Consider the following 18,460-nt stretch of genomic DNA (forward strand, 5'->3'; position numbering starts at 1 on the left):
TTTATTAAGTAGATGAACTAAGTTTATCAAATTGAAATGATGCAATGTACAGTATGTACAGTAAGTACACAGGCATGCACACACTGGTCGGTCGTGGCCTGAAACATTGTACATACAATGCTGTTTACAGTGTATACACACACCAGTCACCTGAACACACACACACATAAATGTAAAAATACTGATGGTTATATGGTTATATGTTAGTAACTGAATATCTTTGGGTTTTCAACTGGTGGTCGACAAAAGAGATTTCAATACGTCACCATGGGAACTTTTCCCTATTGACATTTTATTGACTAAACAACTGATCGATAAAGTCTTGGGTCTAGTATCCTGTGGGATAAATGTTGGGCACTACCCACTTCTCTCCATTACTGTACTGCACACAAAACACACATATACATGCCCCACCTACATGGATGGACACACACATGCACATACTGTTTATTGACGCACTTCCACACACACCTATCTAATAATGTTACTCCCTTCCCCAGTCTGAAGCATCCCTGCATTGTGAGCCCCAGGCTCCCTGATCAATGTAGCTCAGTAGCCTGAACCGAGCAGACAGACACACGATGAGCCTGGACAATGATCCGCGCAGCACGTTGCAGGATGTGCCATGTCACCCACAGTGGACAACTCGCTCACGCCACCGCCTAGCATCGCCATGACAACCGCCAGCCTCCACTCTCCTCCCTCAGCCGCACCCAGAGACCTGTCCTCATATCAGTTCCAGCTGGGTGCTGCATTTAGAGCTGTGATCGTTCAGCCTTGGGGGGGTGTTTCTTAACATGTCTCTCCACACTTTTCACTTCCTCAGAAACAGACCCAGAGTGGATGTAGTGCTGACTCCACCTAATTCAGCCATTAGTCATAATTAAGATGGCCTGCGTGAGGGTGATAATCAGTGTGAACTACAGATTTAGCTGCTGAATCCTCACTGATTAAATGCATAAATGCTAGTCTGATATCAGCGTGTGGAAAAAAAACCCACTTGTTTGGCATTTTCTGTGTCTGAAATCTAAATTAAGTGAACAAGTATGACATTGAGTGGTATCCAGTAAGATCAAAGGATGGTCCCCTAGTTGAAGTGAGCTCTGTGCCTGTGAATTCTTGGCTCCATCAGACATAAAGTGAAAAAAAGAATCCTGTCTGTTTGGCAGCAGTCGGCTTTGGGCAAATATTTCCCTTCTATTTGCTACGTGAAAAATAATTCCCATTGCTCCTGCAGACATAGTGGTCGATTGGAAATTCTATAGTTAGCACTTTAATTACTGAATCATTTCTATGGAGTCAACGTCTTAGCTCTAAGCTTTTTTTGTGTGTTGGTTTCTCACTTCAGAGAGTTGAAGTTCCTGTATGAGCCTTAATATTTTGCTCACCTGCCATTTAGTTCAATCTGCATGCAATAATTTCAAGACGAGTGCATCATTTTCTGTTGCTTTTGTCGGTCTTCTTTAAATTCTAATGCAAGATACAACAGCTCTGTTTTTATAGCTAGATAGCAGGTGTGACATATTACCGCAGTTAAAGGGTTTGTGCGGTGTAACAATTTTAGAGCCATGGCGATAAATAAGCTCCTATGCTCTCTTCAGTTGCTCGCAGTATCCGCTGGTTTCCCATTTTTGGGGGGTAAGATTGTAAGAATAGTAATAGAAAAGAATAGTTTCAGAGAGTGAACCTTTTTTAGAAGCTTTACTTTGTGCTCTGTAAAGTTAAAGTTATCTTGCAGAGAAATAGCCAAGGAAAGTAGAGCAGAAGCAGGGGGTTTAGAGCATTACATTAGTGACATTTACTTGCTTTGCTCTCTTAATCCCAAGATATTTGAACAAAATAATTCATTGCAGCAGTTTGTCTGACCATGACCTGCAATTGCAATCCAAGTACACATCACTGTCTCAGTAAAGTGCCACTTTATACTGTCTGTGGAAGTATGTGGACCTGCTTTCTATGTTCCTTTAGCTGACTTAAAATAGAACCAGTCTCTCAGTTTCACTATGAAATGGTGGTACTCCAGCCTGCTTAGAGTGGACATCCCCCTCTGCTGGATGGGGCTGTTTATTGTCTGTTATGACTTACTTTTTGGTGGATACATAGTACCAGCAGGCTTTCATAGTATTGCCCCCATAATGTGATATGGCAATAGTGGAAATAATTCACACCTCTTACCTTTTCTGACTATATCTGGGAAGCCATTTTTATTTTCTCCTTTGTATGGCTCAGTCCTGGTGGAGACAGCACTCCGCAGAGGGAATGTGGATGCAGCAGCTAAACAAAGTGTCGTGCCACTTTAAGTGTGCACTGCAGACACAGTGCGGTACCTCCACATACATACTGTATGTAATGTGTTTGCTAAAGTGCATGCATGCCTATGTGTGAACACACATTGCATGACAAGTGCCAGCATGTATGCACACACATACTGCTCACGCTCGCTCACTTTTAACAACACAAGGAAGGCAAGGGTAGTGAAGGAGAGGACATGAGAAAGTGAGGAACAAAGGGTGGATCTTCCTCAAGTTCTAAAGTTGTGCATTAATAAACAGGATTTGCTTGACTGCCTCTGGCACTTCTGTTCCTTTGGCAGGTCTGTCAGCTCACTCATTTTCAATAAAACCAGTCAGCCGTCTAATGCCATCCCACCGTCAGTTAGCCGCTATTAGCCCATAGATGAATATCATTCCCTCTGTTCCAAAGAAGCAGCCAAGTGATGCAGCCTCTGTGAGCGCTGACACAATGATGAATAGCTACAGGCATCCCTCACACAGACAGGAACTGTTTTCCTTCAGGATATTTCACAGCCAGGAGAGAAGGACCATTTTCTACACCAGCAGAGCTAGATCTGACACAGTTTTCCCTATGGTCCTGCTGCCATTATTATAGACAGTATATCATGTAGGGGTGTTTGTGGATTTCTGTTTGTATGTCATCAATTTGGCACAACACTGTGTTGCCATTTGGGCCGCAGTACTTCAATGTGTTCTTCATATTCACCTTTCCAAATTTTTTCCATAGGCAATGATTTTTGTTCAGTTCTTATAAGAATAATGAATACACTTGACCAATTAAGACATTCAGTTATGCCTTTGTGCAAACAATGCCTACTTCATGCATGTTGTTCTTCCAGATGGAGCATGAACGTGTGTGGGACTGGCAGCGCTTCACCCAGGCACAGCTGAGAGTGGTGACCCAGCAGTGGCAGCGGGACCAGGAAGAGCTGCTGGCCAGAGCCCTGGTCACCCTGCAAGAGGCGAGACATGCCCACCAGGAGGAGCTGGAGCTCCACAGAGACCGCCAGCACCAGCAGGACATCTGCTCGCATCTCAGAGAGAAGGTTAGCGTCTGGTATACCATCACACCAGGAGCTGTCACGTTTCAGGAACACTTCCAACTTTATGAGACGTTTTATGTTGGCAATTATGCTACAGTCCTCCAACCCATATTTAATCCCTGCAGGAAGTGGATCTATATCTTTAATATTATACTTCATTGTTCTGCAGCTTACCCAGTATGAGCTCTCTGTGGTCTACTTCTCCACTATTCTTATTTATAAGGCACACTCACTCACTCACATCTGCTGGTGGAGTGGACATAATTGAGCTGTTTTCCAGCATACTGTATATTTAGCATGATATCCTTCTCCAAATATAACGTGTGGATGGGATAGTTGTTGTGAGGGGCCAGACAGGCAGCAGTGTCTGACTGCCTTCTTGTGTACAGTATATCTGCTGACGAGGCTGCATATTACACAAGGCTGCCTGACAGCATCTCTCGCTTTAGCTGCCACTTGGGATGGGCTGTGAATGCAAACAAGCTAATAAGGATGGTCTTGCAAACATGATGTTGCTGTCTCTGAGGGGTGCTAGTTCACATTCACACAACAAACAAGTTACTCATGTGAACAAATCCATGTGTTGTTGATGCAGTGCTGTACAAATTGAATTTGCTTTGCCTGCCATTTTTTTTACAAAACAAATGGTGCTTATGCCCTGTGGCTGATTTGATAACTAGACACTCTGATATACTGAAGGAGGGTTGGTGTGGGCCACTGTCAAATAACAGGGCATATCACCAAACAGAGGGCAGCATGCTGGTTTAGTTTTTTGCACTGTTGCTTTGCAGGAACAAGGCCCTTGGTTTGCATGTTCTCACTTCACTTGCATTCATTAATAATCTCTAGTCTCTTCTGGACATGTAATATTACTCTGCGCATATATTAGCCCATGTTAGGTCCTAATATATAGTTTGCACATATTCCACTGTATGTGAAGCACATTCATGGGAGGTCAAGCCAGGTATGTTGTGAACTAACAAACCAACATGCCTACTGCTGGGATCTTTTCTCAGGTCCCCATGTTGGGACAATGGGAACACAACAATATATGACAATCTCCCTCTTAGTCATGGGGGGCACTCCCTGTACCACTTGCTTTGGACAATAATTGATTTTCCACATCTGTGTCACACTGGAGAACCAGATATAATATATCCCACTTCAGGCATTGTCTCAAAGTGACGGTCTCAAAGTACCATGTAGTAGTATGTTAGTGCTGTCATTTAATTTTCTAGCAAGGCCTCAAAGTTGTGGTATAAAAACCGGCTCTTTATTTCACAACCTAACTGTGCAACTAAACATAAACACTTGACAATTATTTTTTCATGGAGTTTAATATGCATGCTTCCTGGTCATCTTCAAGGACTCAATGAGTACAATCTCAAGTGGCATTACTCTACGGTTTCTCTTACTCTAAGGGAGAATTGAGGGAAGGGCATGTTACTTGGCTTTGAAGTGTATATAGTTAAACTTTATTAATGACACGTGAGGTTTTTATTCTCTTGAATGTTCAAACTGTCTCACTATGCGAGAACAACTTGGCCAGTGACCCCTGTCTTAAAAGATAATATCAATGTATTTTTTCCATATTGCCTTCGGGTAACATCATACATACATACATACACAAATTCTTGTGTATTTGCCACAGTGAAAGGCTACTTCAGTCTGTTTTGCTGCATGTTTGCTTTAACTCCTGGTAGTCATGTGATCCTACAGCTTCCAGCAGCTTCCAGATTCCTTCACTTTGACTAACACAATACATCATGTTGGATAGGACTGGTATTGTAGTTTTCTCCTAACTTGCTTTTGTTATGCAGCTGATTATTACATTTCATTGGACTGATTTCACTTTATCCTTTACTGTGCTCTGTCAGTAACTGGTATTTACTGACATTTACTGGTGTTAGTGAAGAAGCAAATTCAAGGACGATAATCATTTCACATCCAGTTCTGTCAGTGTGGAGCTACTCTAGATACTGTTGTAATGACTGTGGCATAATAAAGTAGGAAAAAAAATCACAGGTTTCTAAAATGATGGAATATGTCATTCAAGACAGCAGTATGTATCTGCAAGCTCCTGTTTAATATATTTTTGAAAACCACAGAGGCCTTTGGTTTTCAGTAAGCCTGCAGTAGAACATAAACTACAAGCCTCTGACTATAGCACACACATTTCTGAGTTTTGTTTTCATGGCTCTCTGAGGCAATAAGAAAAATAAAATCACACAGACATTTTCATTCCCATGTCTTTTCCGCATAGACGTTTTTTGTTTATGCAGTGCATGTGCACATATTTGAGTTTGTGTGGGGCTCAGATGGACGCCTGTTTGCATCCAATCTTTCTTTCCACTGGCTTTATCATCCCAGCACAGCGACACAGCGGAGAGACAAGATGGATTCTCCTCCCATTGCATCTGCTTCTTTAATGCTTTGTTTTCTACAGCTGCTCCCTCTGACCCAAGCAACTCTCCTGATTCGACTGTGTGTGAGTCATTCACCCCTCTTGAGATCCACATTTTCTACACCTTTCTACAATTTTATTCCTATTATGTGTGCTGTATAGTATAATATAATTTAGTAGAAGACTGGCACAATGTAGAAGGCCACTTCTAAATGTAATTAGCTGAACAGCTGAAATAGTTAGATAGAAGTTATGGATAAACGGTTCAAATAGTTAAAAATATTGGTTAAACAGATGAAATAGTTAGCTCAAGGTAATGGATAAATTAAAATAATTAGCTTAAAGCATTAAATAAACAGTTGAAACAGTTAGATAAAAGTAATGGATAAAGGATAAGGTAGGAAATAGATAAAAAGGTTCAAATAGCTTAAAGTAATGTTCTATGTTGGTTATATAAAAAATATTGTGATAATGCCCACTTAATATGATTAATAGTCTTAAATAATATCCAGTTTATAATCCATTCATAACACATTTCCGTGGTGCCAGTCAAGGGGTACTTGAGCTCATCTGATAGGGCTGTCGGGGTATGAGAGACAACAAATCTTTGGAAGCACTGGTCTAGATGATGCCTTCTTTCAGTGACATAAATGAACTAATCTAATATAGACCCTCTTGCAACAGCTTCTACCAGTGGTAACTGGTTTATGCTACAGCATTTTAAAATAAATTAAGAAGATAAATGTATCCATGTTTTACCTATACATGTTTATGTTTATAAGGGCCGCTGTGGTGGTACTTGTGATGGTCGGCTAAGGTACTTACTTGCTTGTTATATTTTCTAGCTGTGATGCAAATAAACACCCGTCTCTTTGCCTCCATGGGTTCAGGTGTGGTTCTGACCTCATTATAGGGAGCAAGGATGTGTACTGCCAGCTCTCTTCTGAGGGACAAGTAGTGGGAAGAAATCCAGGGTAATTGATTTCAGAGTCAGCTTGTACCCCTCGGTTTTGGAAAGGGCAAGGCTGTCACATAGACCACAGCTTCTTCTTGAGAACCACAGACTGGTCATGCAAAGATGACTGGCAGGATTCATGTGTCTGGACACAGATTACATTACTGATCCTATAGCAGTGTAGCAGGAGCTCCAGATGTGATATTTTAAAAGGCGGAATGAAAAGTATGATTAAAATAACCAGTTAACATTTAATGCATGGCTTATTTCATTCCACTTTATCACTGAAACACAGACTCTTCTTTTCAAATAATCCGCTGTTTGTTCTGCAGTGTTCTGGCTGCTGTAATTAGCTGCCATTGTTCTTGGTGTTACTGTTAATTTCAGCCTTTTATTCTGTCCTTGCTTTCATTTTGCATCCCACTTATATCTCACTCCCAGGCATCTTTGATGAGCGATTGTGTTTTCCACATGAGTAAATAAAGCCTGGAGGGATGTCAGATTGTTGCAACATGCTCAGGTAGGAAAGGGACGAGCAGGCCAACAGGACAAGCGACTCAGCTATCGAAAGACGATAAATTTCCATAGGACCAGAGGTTTTCCTTTATTGCAAAAGCACATGTTTCATGTCCTGCTCTCCAGAGTACTTTGCAATATAAACAGCATTGTTACAGATTAATTTATGCCCACATGATCTGTGTGACCCTCCGGTTAGTGACTAACAAGTACAGCTTTTCATTCCTCTGGTGGCCGAACGGACGTGGCAGAGTCTCAGTAGTTGAGACAGTGCGTGGGCCACCAGTGTTTCAGCTGACAACTCTCTGAGGAGTTAATTGCGTATATGTATATGATTTAAGAGTTATAAACCTCAGGAAAATTCTCATTGTGCTAGCTGTGGAAATACAAAGATAATGGCATAGTTTCATTTTTCCTCATCTCTTAATGGACATTAGTTCTTGTCCAATTAAAGATTCAGTAAATCTCATGTGTCATTAATGTCACTCAGTAGAGTGGTCCCACATGTGGAGGAGTGGTGCTGTTCTTATAAATACACCACCTATTCTCTCCAGTTTGCTGCTCTAATTCACAATAATGATGCTGGTTAAAGATTTGCTGTTTCGCATGAGTTCATACCTAACCTGTTTCACTCGTCTGTTATATATCTAAAGTTTCTCATTAAATGACCTGCAATAGAAAGCTTTGATGGCCGCAGCAACGCCCCCTGACAGAAGACATCACGATAACTGTACAGTTATATTAACAAAGGCTTTGAGCAGGCTGCAGTGTGCAGATAAAAAGGCCATCATTCTTTTGTTATTCTGACATCTCTGCAGTCTTTTTTTGTGCTGCCATGAAAAAGGATGGTGTCCCATTTCCCTTTGAATTCACAGAAAATGAGATTCCAGTGACAAATTACTGTAGACTGTACATAATGACCATTTTATTCTCTTTGTGCTCCCTAAAATGCCTTTTCATCTCTGCCTAAACAAGAAAGACATATAAAATCAGCCACTGTGGCTCTTACAGTGTTCACAGTCGATCTAACGCTATAAAGATACATTCTGTTCTGTGACCTTAGGTTAACACACCAAACTTTTGACTTTTTGCCTCATGAGACTACGGAAAAAAACAAAGACAGTGTTATCTGTCACGTTAGTTTGTATGTCTCAAAAAATGTGCTTCACAGACCCACCCACCAGGTTGTTTACACACCCCATCTCTCTGGGTTCCAAGCATCAAACATGCAGGTATATTATCTGGGCCAGGCCAGAGCTTGATGGGTGGTTTAATTATGTGCGCTTGTCTTTCTGTATTTTAAAAAAAGCTTCTTTAGTTTTATTTTCAGAGGGAGAGAAGGAGATAAAGATGGGGAATGACATGCAACAAAGGTCCTGAGCCGGGCTCAAACCAGGGCTGTTGTAATTACTGTACATGGTCAGCTTCTAGGTTAGAGCACTGTATGTAAAAATATCTCTCATGTTTTATACACTAAAGCATTTTAGTAGTATGTTCTCGATCTATGTTGAAACTTGAATGTGCTATTCAGATTTGGTATCGGTCTAGTGTTTTGCTCGGGGCAACACTAGTAGTCATTGGAATCAGACACCTTTCAAAATGACAAGATTATATTAAACAAGGCAATATTGGAATCAACATCAGCAGGTGAACATTACATATTAACACCCAGTTCAAAGGAAAAAGCAGCAGGACATATGAATTGCATATTGGACCCAGTTTCAGGAAAATAGAGCATTAAATATCTGCATGTGGCACCATTATGATTTCTAAAGAAGAAGCATGTTTCATCTCCAGTTTCAACACTGTCAAGTGGAACCGGATTTAGAGGCTGGATTGTTTTAAGTCTCTCAAACACAGCTGCTGCTTTTTCTCAGGCAGACATCAAGTATGATTGACTTGATGATACCGCTGGTTCTAATGTGTGTGTGAGGCCACGTTAATGTGCAGTTCATTCCTCCGGGGATTCCTAAGCTCTCCTCTGATAGATCTGTGAATCTGTCTGCCCGGTCGGAGTGCAACACTTTAATACCCAGCATGCCGCAGAGAGGCTGCTGCATAACGAACCTGTCACTCACTCCCTGGCAAATGTTAGACTGTGTGTGTGTGTGTGTGTGTGTGTGTGTGTGTGATAAGTGTAGGCCGTCTGTTTCCAGATATCCAGCTGGGTGAGGGAAGTTTGCTTTTTTTGTGAACACAACTGTAGAAGAGAAATATTTGTCTGTATGTTCTGTCAAGACATTGTGTCTCCATGTTTGGTGTTGTTTTCAGGGTTTACACGCACTTACTTTTGCATAGTAAACTCAAACTAAAAGTTAGTGCTCAGAATCTTTACCGTTTAAAAGTTGGATGGGCATCTCAGTGAAAATGAGACAGTTTTTCTTGACTTTTTGAAAGAGTGTATGATACCTGACCTGAGTTGCTGTATAAGGACAGCACTCTCCTCACTAGAATAAGTTCTGTTTGTTATAGGGCTCATACACAAGAGTTAATTTACAATTCAATGCTTTGACGGGCCCTGAGGTGATCTAACACGAAGTGTGAAAGGACGTTTTGACACCTTTTCTAAAGTTCATGCCACACTTTGGCACCAGGGCAGTGGGGCTCAGCTGGTTGTCTCCCTGTGAGTGATTCTTTGAAGACAGCTGTTGATGGACAATAACCTGCTTTTTGTTTCTCCCTGGTGTGTATTTGCATGTGTGTGTTTGTAGCTGCAGCGGTGGCGGGCCCAGCAGGAGGAGGTGGCGAAGCTGGAGGCAGCTATAGCTGCCAGACAGCAGGAGGAGGAAGAGGCGAGGTTAAAGAGGGAGTGGGAGAAGGAGACCGCCATGAAATCACAGCAGAAAGAAAAAGTAAACACTTCTGCATCACACCCATCATAATAAATGTTTCAGGGCGAATGGGTTACACACAACTTTTGTAAAAACATGTATTATGATCAAACCGAGTTGAATTAAAGCATTATTGAATGAGAGATCTCCAAAATAGGTATATTAGTAAATATTCTTTCTAGATGATAGATGGTATTTTTTATCCTTTGCTCACAACATCCATATCTTGTGCGCATAAGTTATATTACCTTGTGCGTTTATTATCTTGAGGAAAAAAAACAAATAATTTACTATAAATTCATATGCTTCTTTATCACCAAAAGCTAGCCCAGTTTAGATGCACACAGCCAGCTCAAAATGTTAGAGAAACAAAGGACTGTCCTCAGCGGGAATGATCTGCTGAGTATTTTAACGGACGACAGGTATAGATTGGTTAGGTTTAGATTGTTGTTTATGGTGTGCTGAGAAAATTGCATCAAAAGTAAAATAAATGAATAAGTAAGAGTCATATTGCCTCAGCTGGATCCCAGCGCTGGCTACACAAATAGCAATGATTTCACAGAAGGTACTTCTCAAAAGCACCAACTTATATGTGGCACATCAGCTCATGCTCAAACCTTTTGGTGTGTGTACGAATAAGTGTATGACAGAACAGAAAATAATGGCTGACTGCCGACATAAAAAGCACTGAAAGTTATTGCAGGCTATTTTATAGAACCATTGGAAATGCTATGTAGTTGCCCCAAACTTGTGGACACTTTGATAAATTGTTTGCATTAGATAAATAAAAACATATTGTCCTTTGGGACATCAGGAGCTCTGTATAAAATAAAACCATATTACCATACCATATCATAAAGTTTTCAATATATGGCAGCCATTTCATAAAATGACGCTAGCGTCACGTTGCTTAACATTTGTGGATACACCGCTTGAACACACATGAAGATCAAATTGAAAGCATATGTTGTTACAATTATCTGGGTATTTTGATCATTCAATTTAGTTATTGTCCTCACTGGCACAATATTACCAGAATGTGTGTGTGTGTCTGACTGTTTAATTAACTCTCTCCTCAGGGGTATGCTAAGAGAGCATGGGCAACCTGAGACACTCTCTGATTAATGAGAGCATTTAGGCTGCATTGGATTCCATATAATTTAGCACAATAGTCTGCCAGACATTGAAATATCATCTCATTCTCTCTATTTACACTTATCTGATTCCTGCTCCGTCACAATCGATAGGACATGACGATCCTAAGAGTTCTGTGGGAGTCAAATTAGTCGTAGTGTGGATACTGTTCTTGTGGCTGTTGTTAACTTTTTGTCGTTATTCTTTGTAAAACTGTTGTTTTCCCCCCAGGTCAGACAGTTTTATTTAAAGCAGCAGAAGAGGAGGGAGGTGCTGGAGCAGAGGGATCAAGAGAGACTCGCTAATCTGCGGAGCGTCATTGAAGAACAGACAAGGCGAGATAAAGAGAGGTAAGCATTGCGCCATGGGACCTTGAGGTTTCGAAGAGATGTTTAAAGAGTTGTTAAAAGAGAATCCAGAACCCTAAAAATACATTATTACCTGTTATCAAGCATGGCATGACATACCACTTACAATCACAGATATACCACAAATACATATTTATGTTTTTTTATTAATATATCCAGTATCAAGCTTAAGTTACTTTTGTGATGCAACAGCTATGTTACAGTTATTAACATGGCACTGTACCGTACATGTACATGTCAAAATCAATTTACTAGTCATATGGAGTACCAGAGACTGTAATGTCTTCTGTGGCTCTACAGGAGCTTTGACAAGTCTGAAAAAAAAACAGGAAGGGTCCAATAAAAAGATGCTATTGGTTGCATTTTGGGAAGTATAGGATCGAGCATTTTTGGAGGTTGACCCATACGAGGGACTAAAAGTTAGCATATCTCGGCCTCTGCTGCTTGAATTCTGAACATTCGTTTTTTAATCTGTCCATTGTGCGATACCCAACTTTATGGAAGTACAATACTTAATTGCTGGATTATCCCTTTAACTAAAAGACTAAGGGAGACTGATGAACGGCACCTCGCATCAACATACCTACCTTCGATTGCACTGACCTGATCACAGATTGATGATGTAAAACAACGTATATGAATTTCACCTTTAACCCCTAACATGGAGCGTCTGCAGTCTTTATGACGTTTTGTGCAGCCAAACATTGTTGAAACTCACAGAACTTCATTTGAAAGTCTAATGCAGTTCCCAACCACAGTAGGGTGGGGTTAACCTCCTAAGACCCAAGCTCTGTCTTAATTTCTCTTTGCTCTTTGGGCTTATTGGGACCTGATAAGTATAAAAACTAAGCATCATCTGTTGACATGATGTAGTTCCACATACGGGGACAATTTTGAATTTCCATATAAGCCGAATTAAGTACTATGGTATAACCCAAAATGTGATGTCTACGCATGTGGATGCCAGGTCTTAGGAGGTTAAAGGTGCAATACATTTGAAGCGTTTGCCCAGAGAAGTGAAACACTGCTTTTTAGCCTGGTGTTAAGTTACTCTTGAAAAATAGATGATTCTGCATTTGGTGTGATTTGCTTAGCATTTCTCTGCAGACACTCACAGAGACTGGTATTAATACCAGATAATGGTGTTGACTTTGGCTGTGTGAATGAACTCGGAGCAGGGATGAGAACAGGAACCATGGGGGGCTGAGAAAGAGATAAAAACAGATGATGGGAGAGGAGCTGCACTCTGGCAGCTGCATAAAACCCTCCACGGCCCGGAGGCCTGCTGTGTCAGGAGCGATAGGTGCTGTTTAGGTCTGATGTCCACACCCTCTGTGCTCCCTCTAGGGTGCAGTTTCGGGCAGATATGTTGCAGCGGCGACGGGAGGAGAGAGAAGCGCGCGAGCTTGAGCGGCAGAGAGAAGAAGAAGAGAAACAGAATCGTCTGGAGGTTCTCAGAAACCAGGTGTATCATTATCTGCTCTTAACCTTTTCAACCGCTCTGATTTTGTCTGTCAGTTGTAATGACCCACAAGGGAAGACTTGGACTCATCCTTATCTGAGTCGAGGCATCACTGCCACCCTATGGCAGTAAATAAGAAGACAGTTGTATGTTATCGCTTTATTAATTTTTTTTCTCCATTTACCTTAGGTTGGGGTGGTGGCAGAGGCAGACCCAGAGAGGATGATGGCAGATACAGATGCTTGGAGGAGTCGACACTTGAATGTAAAGGAGTTTGAGCTCCAAAGGCCTCTCTACAGTATTAACACGTACACAGACACACAGGTGAGGCAAGATAGCATCTACCCTGCTATAACCTTTAGCTTTGTATGATTACGAAAGCTCTACAGCTCCATGGTCATTTGCCCCAAACTCCTTATCTATGCTCTGCATATTATGAGCCTGCAAGAACTCCTTCCCCAGTTTCCTTGATGTTGTTAGCAGTGTGTTTAGTTTCATCTTGGGTGAGACTAATGAGTGACCCATTCAGTGGAGGAAAATTATGCAAGCTGGGTGGCTGGACAAACAATGTTTGTCCTCCTCTCAGATAACTTAGATAACTTTATACAGAGCCTTGATCTCAAGGCCACCCAGTCAATCAGTGCACAAGTTTGTCTGTGAGTGTGTGTGTGTGTGTGTGTGTGTGTGTGTGTGTGTGTGTGAGTGTGTGTGTGTGTGTGTGTGTGTGTGGGTGGTTGTTTCATCGCTGTAGAGAACAGGCTAGAATTTGGTTATTGTGTAACATAGGCAATGACTAATGATTGTCAGACTGTGCAAATCTTCTCCTCCAGTACCAAACCGTGAAGGAATTAGTGTTTAATCTCGTTGCAAGTATTAAATGTGTGGTAAACCGTAAAAACAAACAATGGTAACATAGTGGGTGTGATCTAGTATGAAACAGCTGGAAATGTATTATTTACTGTGGATTATTTTTTACATCTGTTTCCCAGATTGTGTCTGATCCAAGAGTGCGGGTTGAGCAGGCTCTGAGGGAGGCTGGTCTGCACCACAGCCAGTATGCCAAAGAGGTTCTGTCTGTTATCAAGCCCCCTAAACCACCTAGACGAGATACCAAATCCATACTCAAATTCTGACCATGTGACCCAAAAAGGGGGTTGTTTGGGGGTCACGCTATTAAGTCCCACCAACTCTTGTTTTAGTATTATGCGTTAAATGTAAATATTTTACTAAGCTGCATGTGTAAGAATCATATTCGCAGTTGGTTTGTTGGTGTTTGGTACAAAAGCTGCTGTACTCACAAAGTCAACTCATATACAGAAGCTACAGTGTTGTCCACAGAGTGACACAATTACTATTATTGACTTTTATTGTAGGTTTCATACTCCACAGCAGTACAGTATCATACAGTAACTCTGAGTGATGATAAACATGTACCTCCAACAAATGAAAATGACCTCTCTGCACATTTATCAATATGTATTGGCTGCTTATGTTACTTTCAGGAAGTTTGCATTTTCATAAACAAGCTTGTATGGCAGAAGCAACTAAATGTAGTGTCTCTGATCATTTGATAACACATTCATCACCGAAATACATTGTAGGAGGGTCCATAAGAGAAACCACTATGGAATGATAAGTGCTTCTCATCTAATAAGCATATAAGAGGAAAACCCTTTAAAACTAGAGGCCACTAACAGATTGCAAACCTCCACTACTAGCGAATCATTTATCATTTAAATGTGAAGTGTGTGTGTCTTGATCCTACAAACATCCCCTCAGAAGTGTCTCTTTATCTAGTTAGATTTGTAGTTATAGCTAAAATGATTATTGTCTACAAGTCGCAGAGTTGGATCACCACCAAAATATAATAAATTGTTCATTTTCCAAAGAAACAGTCTCAACATATTTTTGAGATGTCATACAGACAGACAGGCAAACAAACTACCAGATGTTGTGGACTTTCTTGGCAGAGTTATAAGTGTAAGTCAAATATTAAATCAACATACAGAACAAACTTTTTAGAAAATTATTGTTACCTTACATAAGCACCAGAGTATTAAATATTACAAGATACAATACATACTTACACATATATATATATGCAACATACTACATTTTAGCTTCATCAAAGAAATCATAAAAATCTAAACAACTTTTTAAATAAGTGTCTAATGTAATATTAACATGTTAAGTACAGTATATATACATATCCACATATATCAGTCAAAGCTATATACACTCTATTTGGGAGGCTGGGGTCGGGATGGGAGGTGTTGGGGACTCAGACAATATGTCCCAGGCGCTTCTTGATAAAGTGGGACACCAGGACTTGAGGTCTCTGCTGGTACTCCACCAGAACGTCATGAGAGGAGGTGATCTGGTCTCCCTCAAAGCGGTTCAGCAACGCAACACAAACCACAGCCGCTGGAGAGAAAAGGGAGATTATCAGTCATATATGGGGTAAAATCACAAATCAGCAGAAGTGAGACACAAGTATCTATCTATTCTGTACAACTTAATTATCTTTATTGACCAATATCAAAGTAGGCTAATAAAAAGATGTAGGAAACAATACCTTTAAGGCCACATACACGGCACATAGCAGCAAATACGGTGGACTCCATTTCAATATTCCTCACTCCGGCCTCGTAAGCTTTCCTCAGATACTCCAGTTTTTCTTCATGAGAGAAGGAGCAGAGAGCTCCGTCAAGTCGACCTTGACCTAGAGATACAGCACAGGATTTGTCACTACCTGACCACTGGTTTTGACCTGTTGAAGTTCTTGCCTGTACGCCTCATGTGTAACGAGGTGATTACAAATGATTTGCAAATGTGGTCACAAACAAGCTGAGCGTGCGATGCTGTTTATACCTTCATAGAAGTCATGGGTGCACATGGTGTTTCCAATCACTGTTGGAAGGTTTTGAAGCTCAGAGGAGCACTGCAGAAGCTCACTGGCCACTCCCTCGTCCAGCTCTGTGCTCCTGGTGATAACTTTACCCAGAACCACCTGCTCAAACTGGGGGCGGAAGGAGTAGTCCACTGCTTTATCTGTGATCACCACTGTCCCTGGAGCCAGACCTGGAGGCGACACCAGGCAGATAGCCAGGGTAGAGGTGTCATTCAGGGAAAGCATCATCGGAAAACGTTTTTCACTTTCAAAACGAAAAAATACAATGTTCTTACCGACTCCACCAGATGTTCCAAGTCGAAACAGGACCACATCACGGCACTGAGCGTGGTGCAGCAGTTTGATGAGCTCGTGCAGCATGATGGAGATGGAAGGGACACCCATGCCATGCTGTAATTGCAACAAGAAACAAACCGTGAAATGATTAAACCAGTAATGCAATATCTGAAGTACTTGCCATTAGAAATAAAGCCGACGAGGACAAAAAATGTTATGTAATACTTACACTTATAGAGAGCACTGGTCCCACTTTATACATGCAGTAGCGATCAGTCCCCTCACAGATATCTGTGATTTCCTCTGGGTTTCCGGGCAGGTTCAGCTCCTGGTGGATGAACTGGGCAAAAGCCTTCATTCGATTCGCACTGCCACCAACACACACAAACTATGGGAAAAAGAGAAAGTGAATTTTGTTTTTAAGCTTTTGAAATTGCAAACCCAAAATTATTCTTTTTTTTATTAGCATTTCACAAACCTTAATATCTCCAAACATTTCTGGAAGGTTGTGAGTCTTGGTGCTCAAGCTGAAGTGGTAGAGAATATCCTCCTCCATGGTGTCCAAGTAGGGATTCTTCACTTGGACTTGTTGTCTAAGAACAATGTAGTGCAGCATATTAATAAATGGACAGATTGCTCGAGTGAATCCGAAGTGTGGACTAAGTATATGCTCTGAATGGATTAACACAATTGAATTTGATTTTGTGGAGCAACAAGAAACAATCAATTCAAAGCTTAGTTGAGGTTCTCAAATACTTACTTGATATACTCGTTGTGGTCATTCCCCATGCAGTTTAGTAAAATCGGTGCCATGACTGCAGAAGATGCTTTGAAATCCAGTTGAAAATGTCTTGAAAGTTGTTCTGCTGTAATAGCTGTTTTTGAATAAGAGTTGTGTTTGAGTGCAGAGCTGATATAGTGGTGACTTCTAGCCTTGCCACTGATTGGTTCCAGAGAGAGGAGTAGCACCTGACCTCGCTCCCACAAAAACATCCACGGCCCCAAACAAACAGAGCAAGATCAATCACATCAAAATGATAATTGGCCAAACTCCAAAGTGTCAGTATACCTTCAAAAAGAAAAAAACATATCAGGGTCGACGAAAAACAACTTATGTGATGTAAACTGCTGTTATGACTGAACCTCGCAAAGCCATGAGCTGGAGTGTATGGTGTCTTAACAATAGTCAATCTGAAGCCAGTGAATAACTAATGTGTTATGACATACAGCTTTCGCAAAGCACTGAGATAACCTCTGACACTGGTGTGCAATACACTGTCATGTCAAAACAATGACACACAGAACCAACTTAATGTACAACCAACAGAAATGCTGTTTGTTCAAGGGACAAATATCAACTACATCAAAATATGCATTATATAATTTGCTTTAAGAGCAATGTTACACTTCTGATATGTCCCAGAAAATGGACCATCATTTATTTGTAATGTCAATATTATCCTAATATTATGTGGCAAATTATTAACATTCACATTTCAGCCTGGAGAGCAAATACAATTGTGGTATAATGAGGCTAAAGTAAAAAAAAAAAAAAAAAAGATTATGAAGCACTTAAAATAGATTTTATTTTATTTGAATAATTAAACTTTCATTCCTTAAAGCTGCCTTTTACAGAGTTACAGACACAGCAAAAAACTTAACACTAGAGTTACTGGTGCCTTCTTTACTTAAAGAATACAGGTAATGAGGCACCACTAACAGGCACAATAAATAAAAGGTCCTAGCTTTAATTGAATGAAGCACTTTCACACTTGAGCAATACATCTAACATGACAAAACAACTGAAACTAAGTTAAACATTTGATATGGCTCAGCATGAAGGGGTAAAGAAATTATGAATGTTGTTAGAGGATGGCAACTATTCCTGTTGGAAGCATTTGAGTTTGTACATCCTTTTCCCATTCACTGGCAGTCTTCTAATCTGTTGACAGGGAAATTCATACAAGCATGAGTTATTCACCTAATCGTTATCACATACTTCACTAATAATCTCTATATTATACTGGCAAGAGGCATCATAAATTCTTAATGGCTGAAGTCTTAATCTTAATGTTGTGACCATCATTTCATTATGCACTATATCTACAGATTAAGCCAGATAAAATCAATACACTGCTAAAGAGCTTGGCTTAATTACCTTGTATTATAATAGAGGTGAATTTTGATAGCTTGATGAAAAAAGCAAGAAAGGAAATGATTTATGGTGACCTGGAAGACTGGAAGTCAAACTGTCTGAAACACTGTG

At 40.7% G+C, this 18,460-nt stretch overlaps 2 protein-coding genes across 2 annotated transcripts in view; one reads left to right on the plus strand and one right to left on the minus strand.

Moving 5' to 3' along the window:
* The window catches only part of LOC139291956 (coiled-coil domain-containing protein 148-like), a 28,920-nt gene extending 14,780 nt beyond the window's left edge, over positions 1 to 14,140 (plus strand). The window contains exons 10-15 of the mRNA XM_070914043.1: positions 3,134 to 3,340; positions 9,924 to 10,064; positions 11,409 to 11,527; positions 12,893 to 13,010; positions 13,197 to 13,331; positions 13,997 to 14,140. Of these exons, the coding sequence (XP_070770144.1) occupies positions 3,134 to 3,340; positions 9,924 to 10,064; positions 11,409 to 11,527; positions 12,893 to 13,010; positions 13,197 to 13,331; positions 13,997 to 14,140 (864 nt within the window). The remainder of the gene's footprint in view (positions 1 to 3,133; positions 3,341 to 9,923; positions 10,065 to 11,408; positions 11,528 to 12,892; positions 13,011 to 13,196; positions 13,332 to 13,996) is intronic.
* A 1,148-nt stretch (positions 14,141 to 15,288) lies between these two features.
* upp2 (uridine phosphorylase 2) lies at positions 15,289 to 17,007 on the minus strand. Its single transcript, XM_070915079.1, has 7 exons — positions 16,955 to 17,007; positions 16,673 to 16,787; positions 16,424 to 16,582; positions 16,194 to 16,308; positions 15,879 to 16,088; positions 15,583 to 15,729; positions 15,289 to 15,431 (listed from the first exon to the last, which is right to left on the minus strand). The coding sequence occupies exons 1-7, from the start codon at positions 17,005 to 17,007 to the stop codon at positions 15,289 to 15,291; spliced, it is 942 nt and encodes a 313-aa protein (XP_070771180.1).
* Positions 17,008 to 18,460: the final 1,453 nt, after the last annotated feature.

This window comes from Enoplosus armatus, chromosome 11 (assembly GCF_043641665.1).
Source record: "Enoplosus armatus isolate fEnoArm2 chromosome 11, fEnoArm2.hap1, whole genome shotgun sequence".
Classification (NCBI taxonomy): Eukaryota; Metazoa; Chordata; class Actinopteri; order Centrarchiformes; family Enoplosidae; genus Enoplosus; species Enoplosus armatus.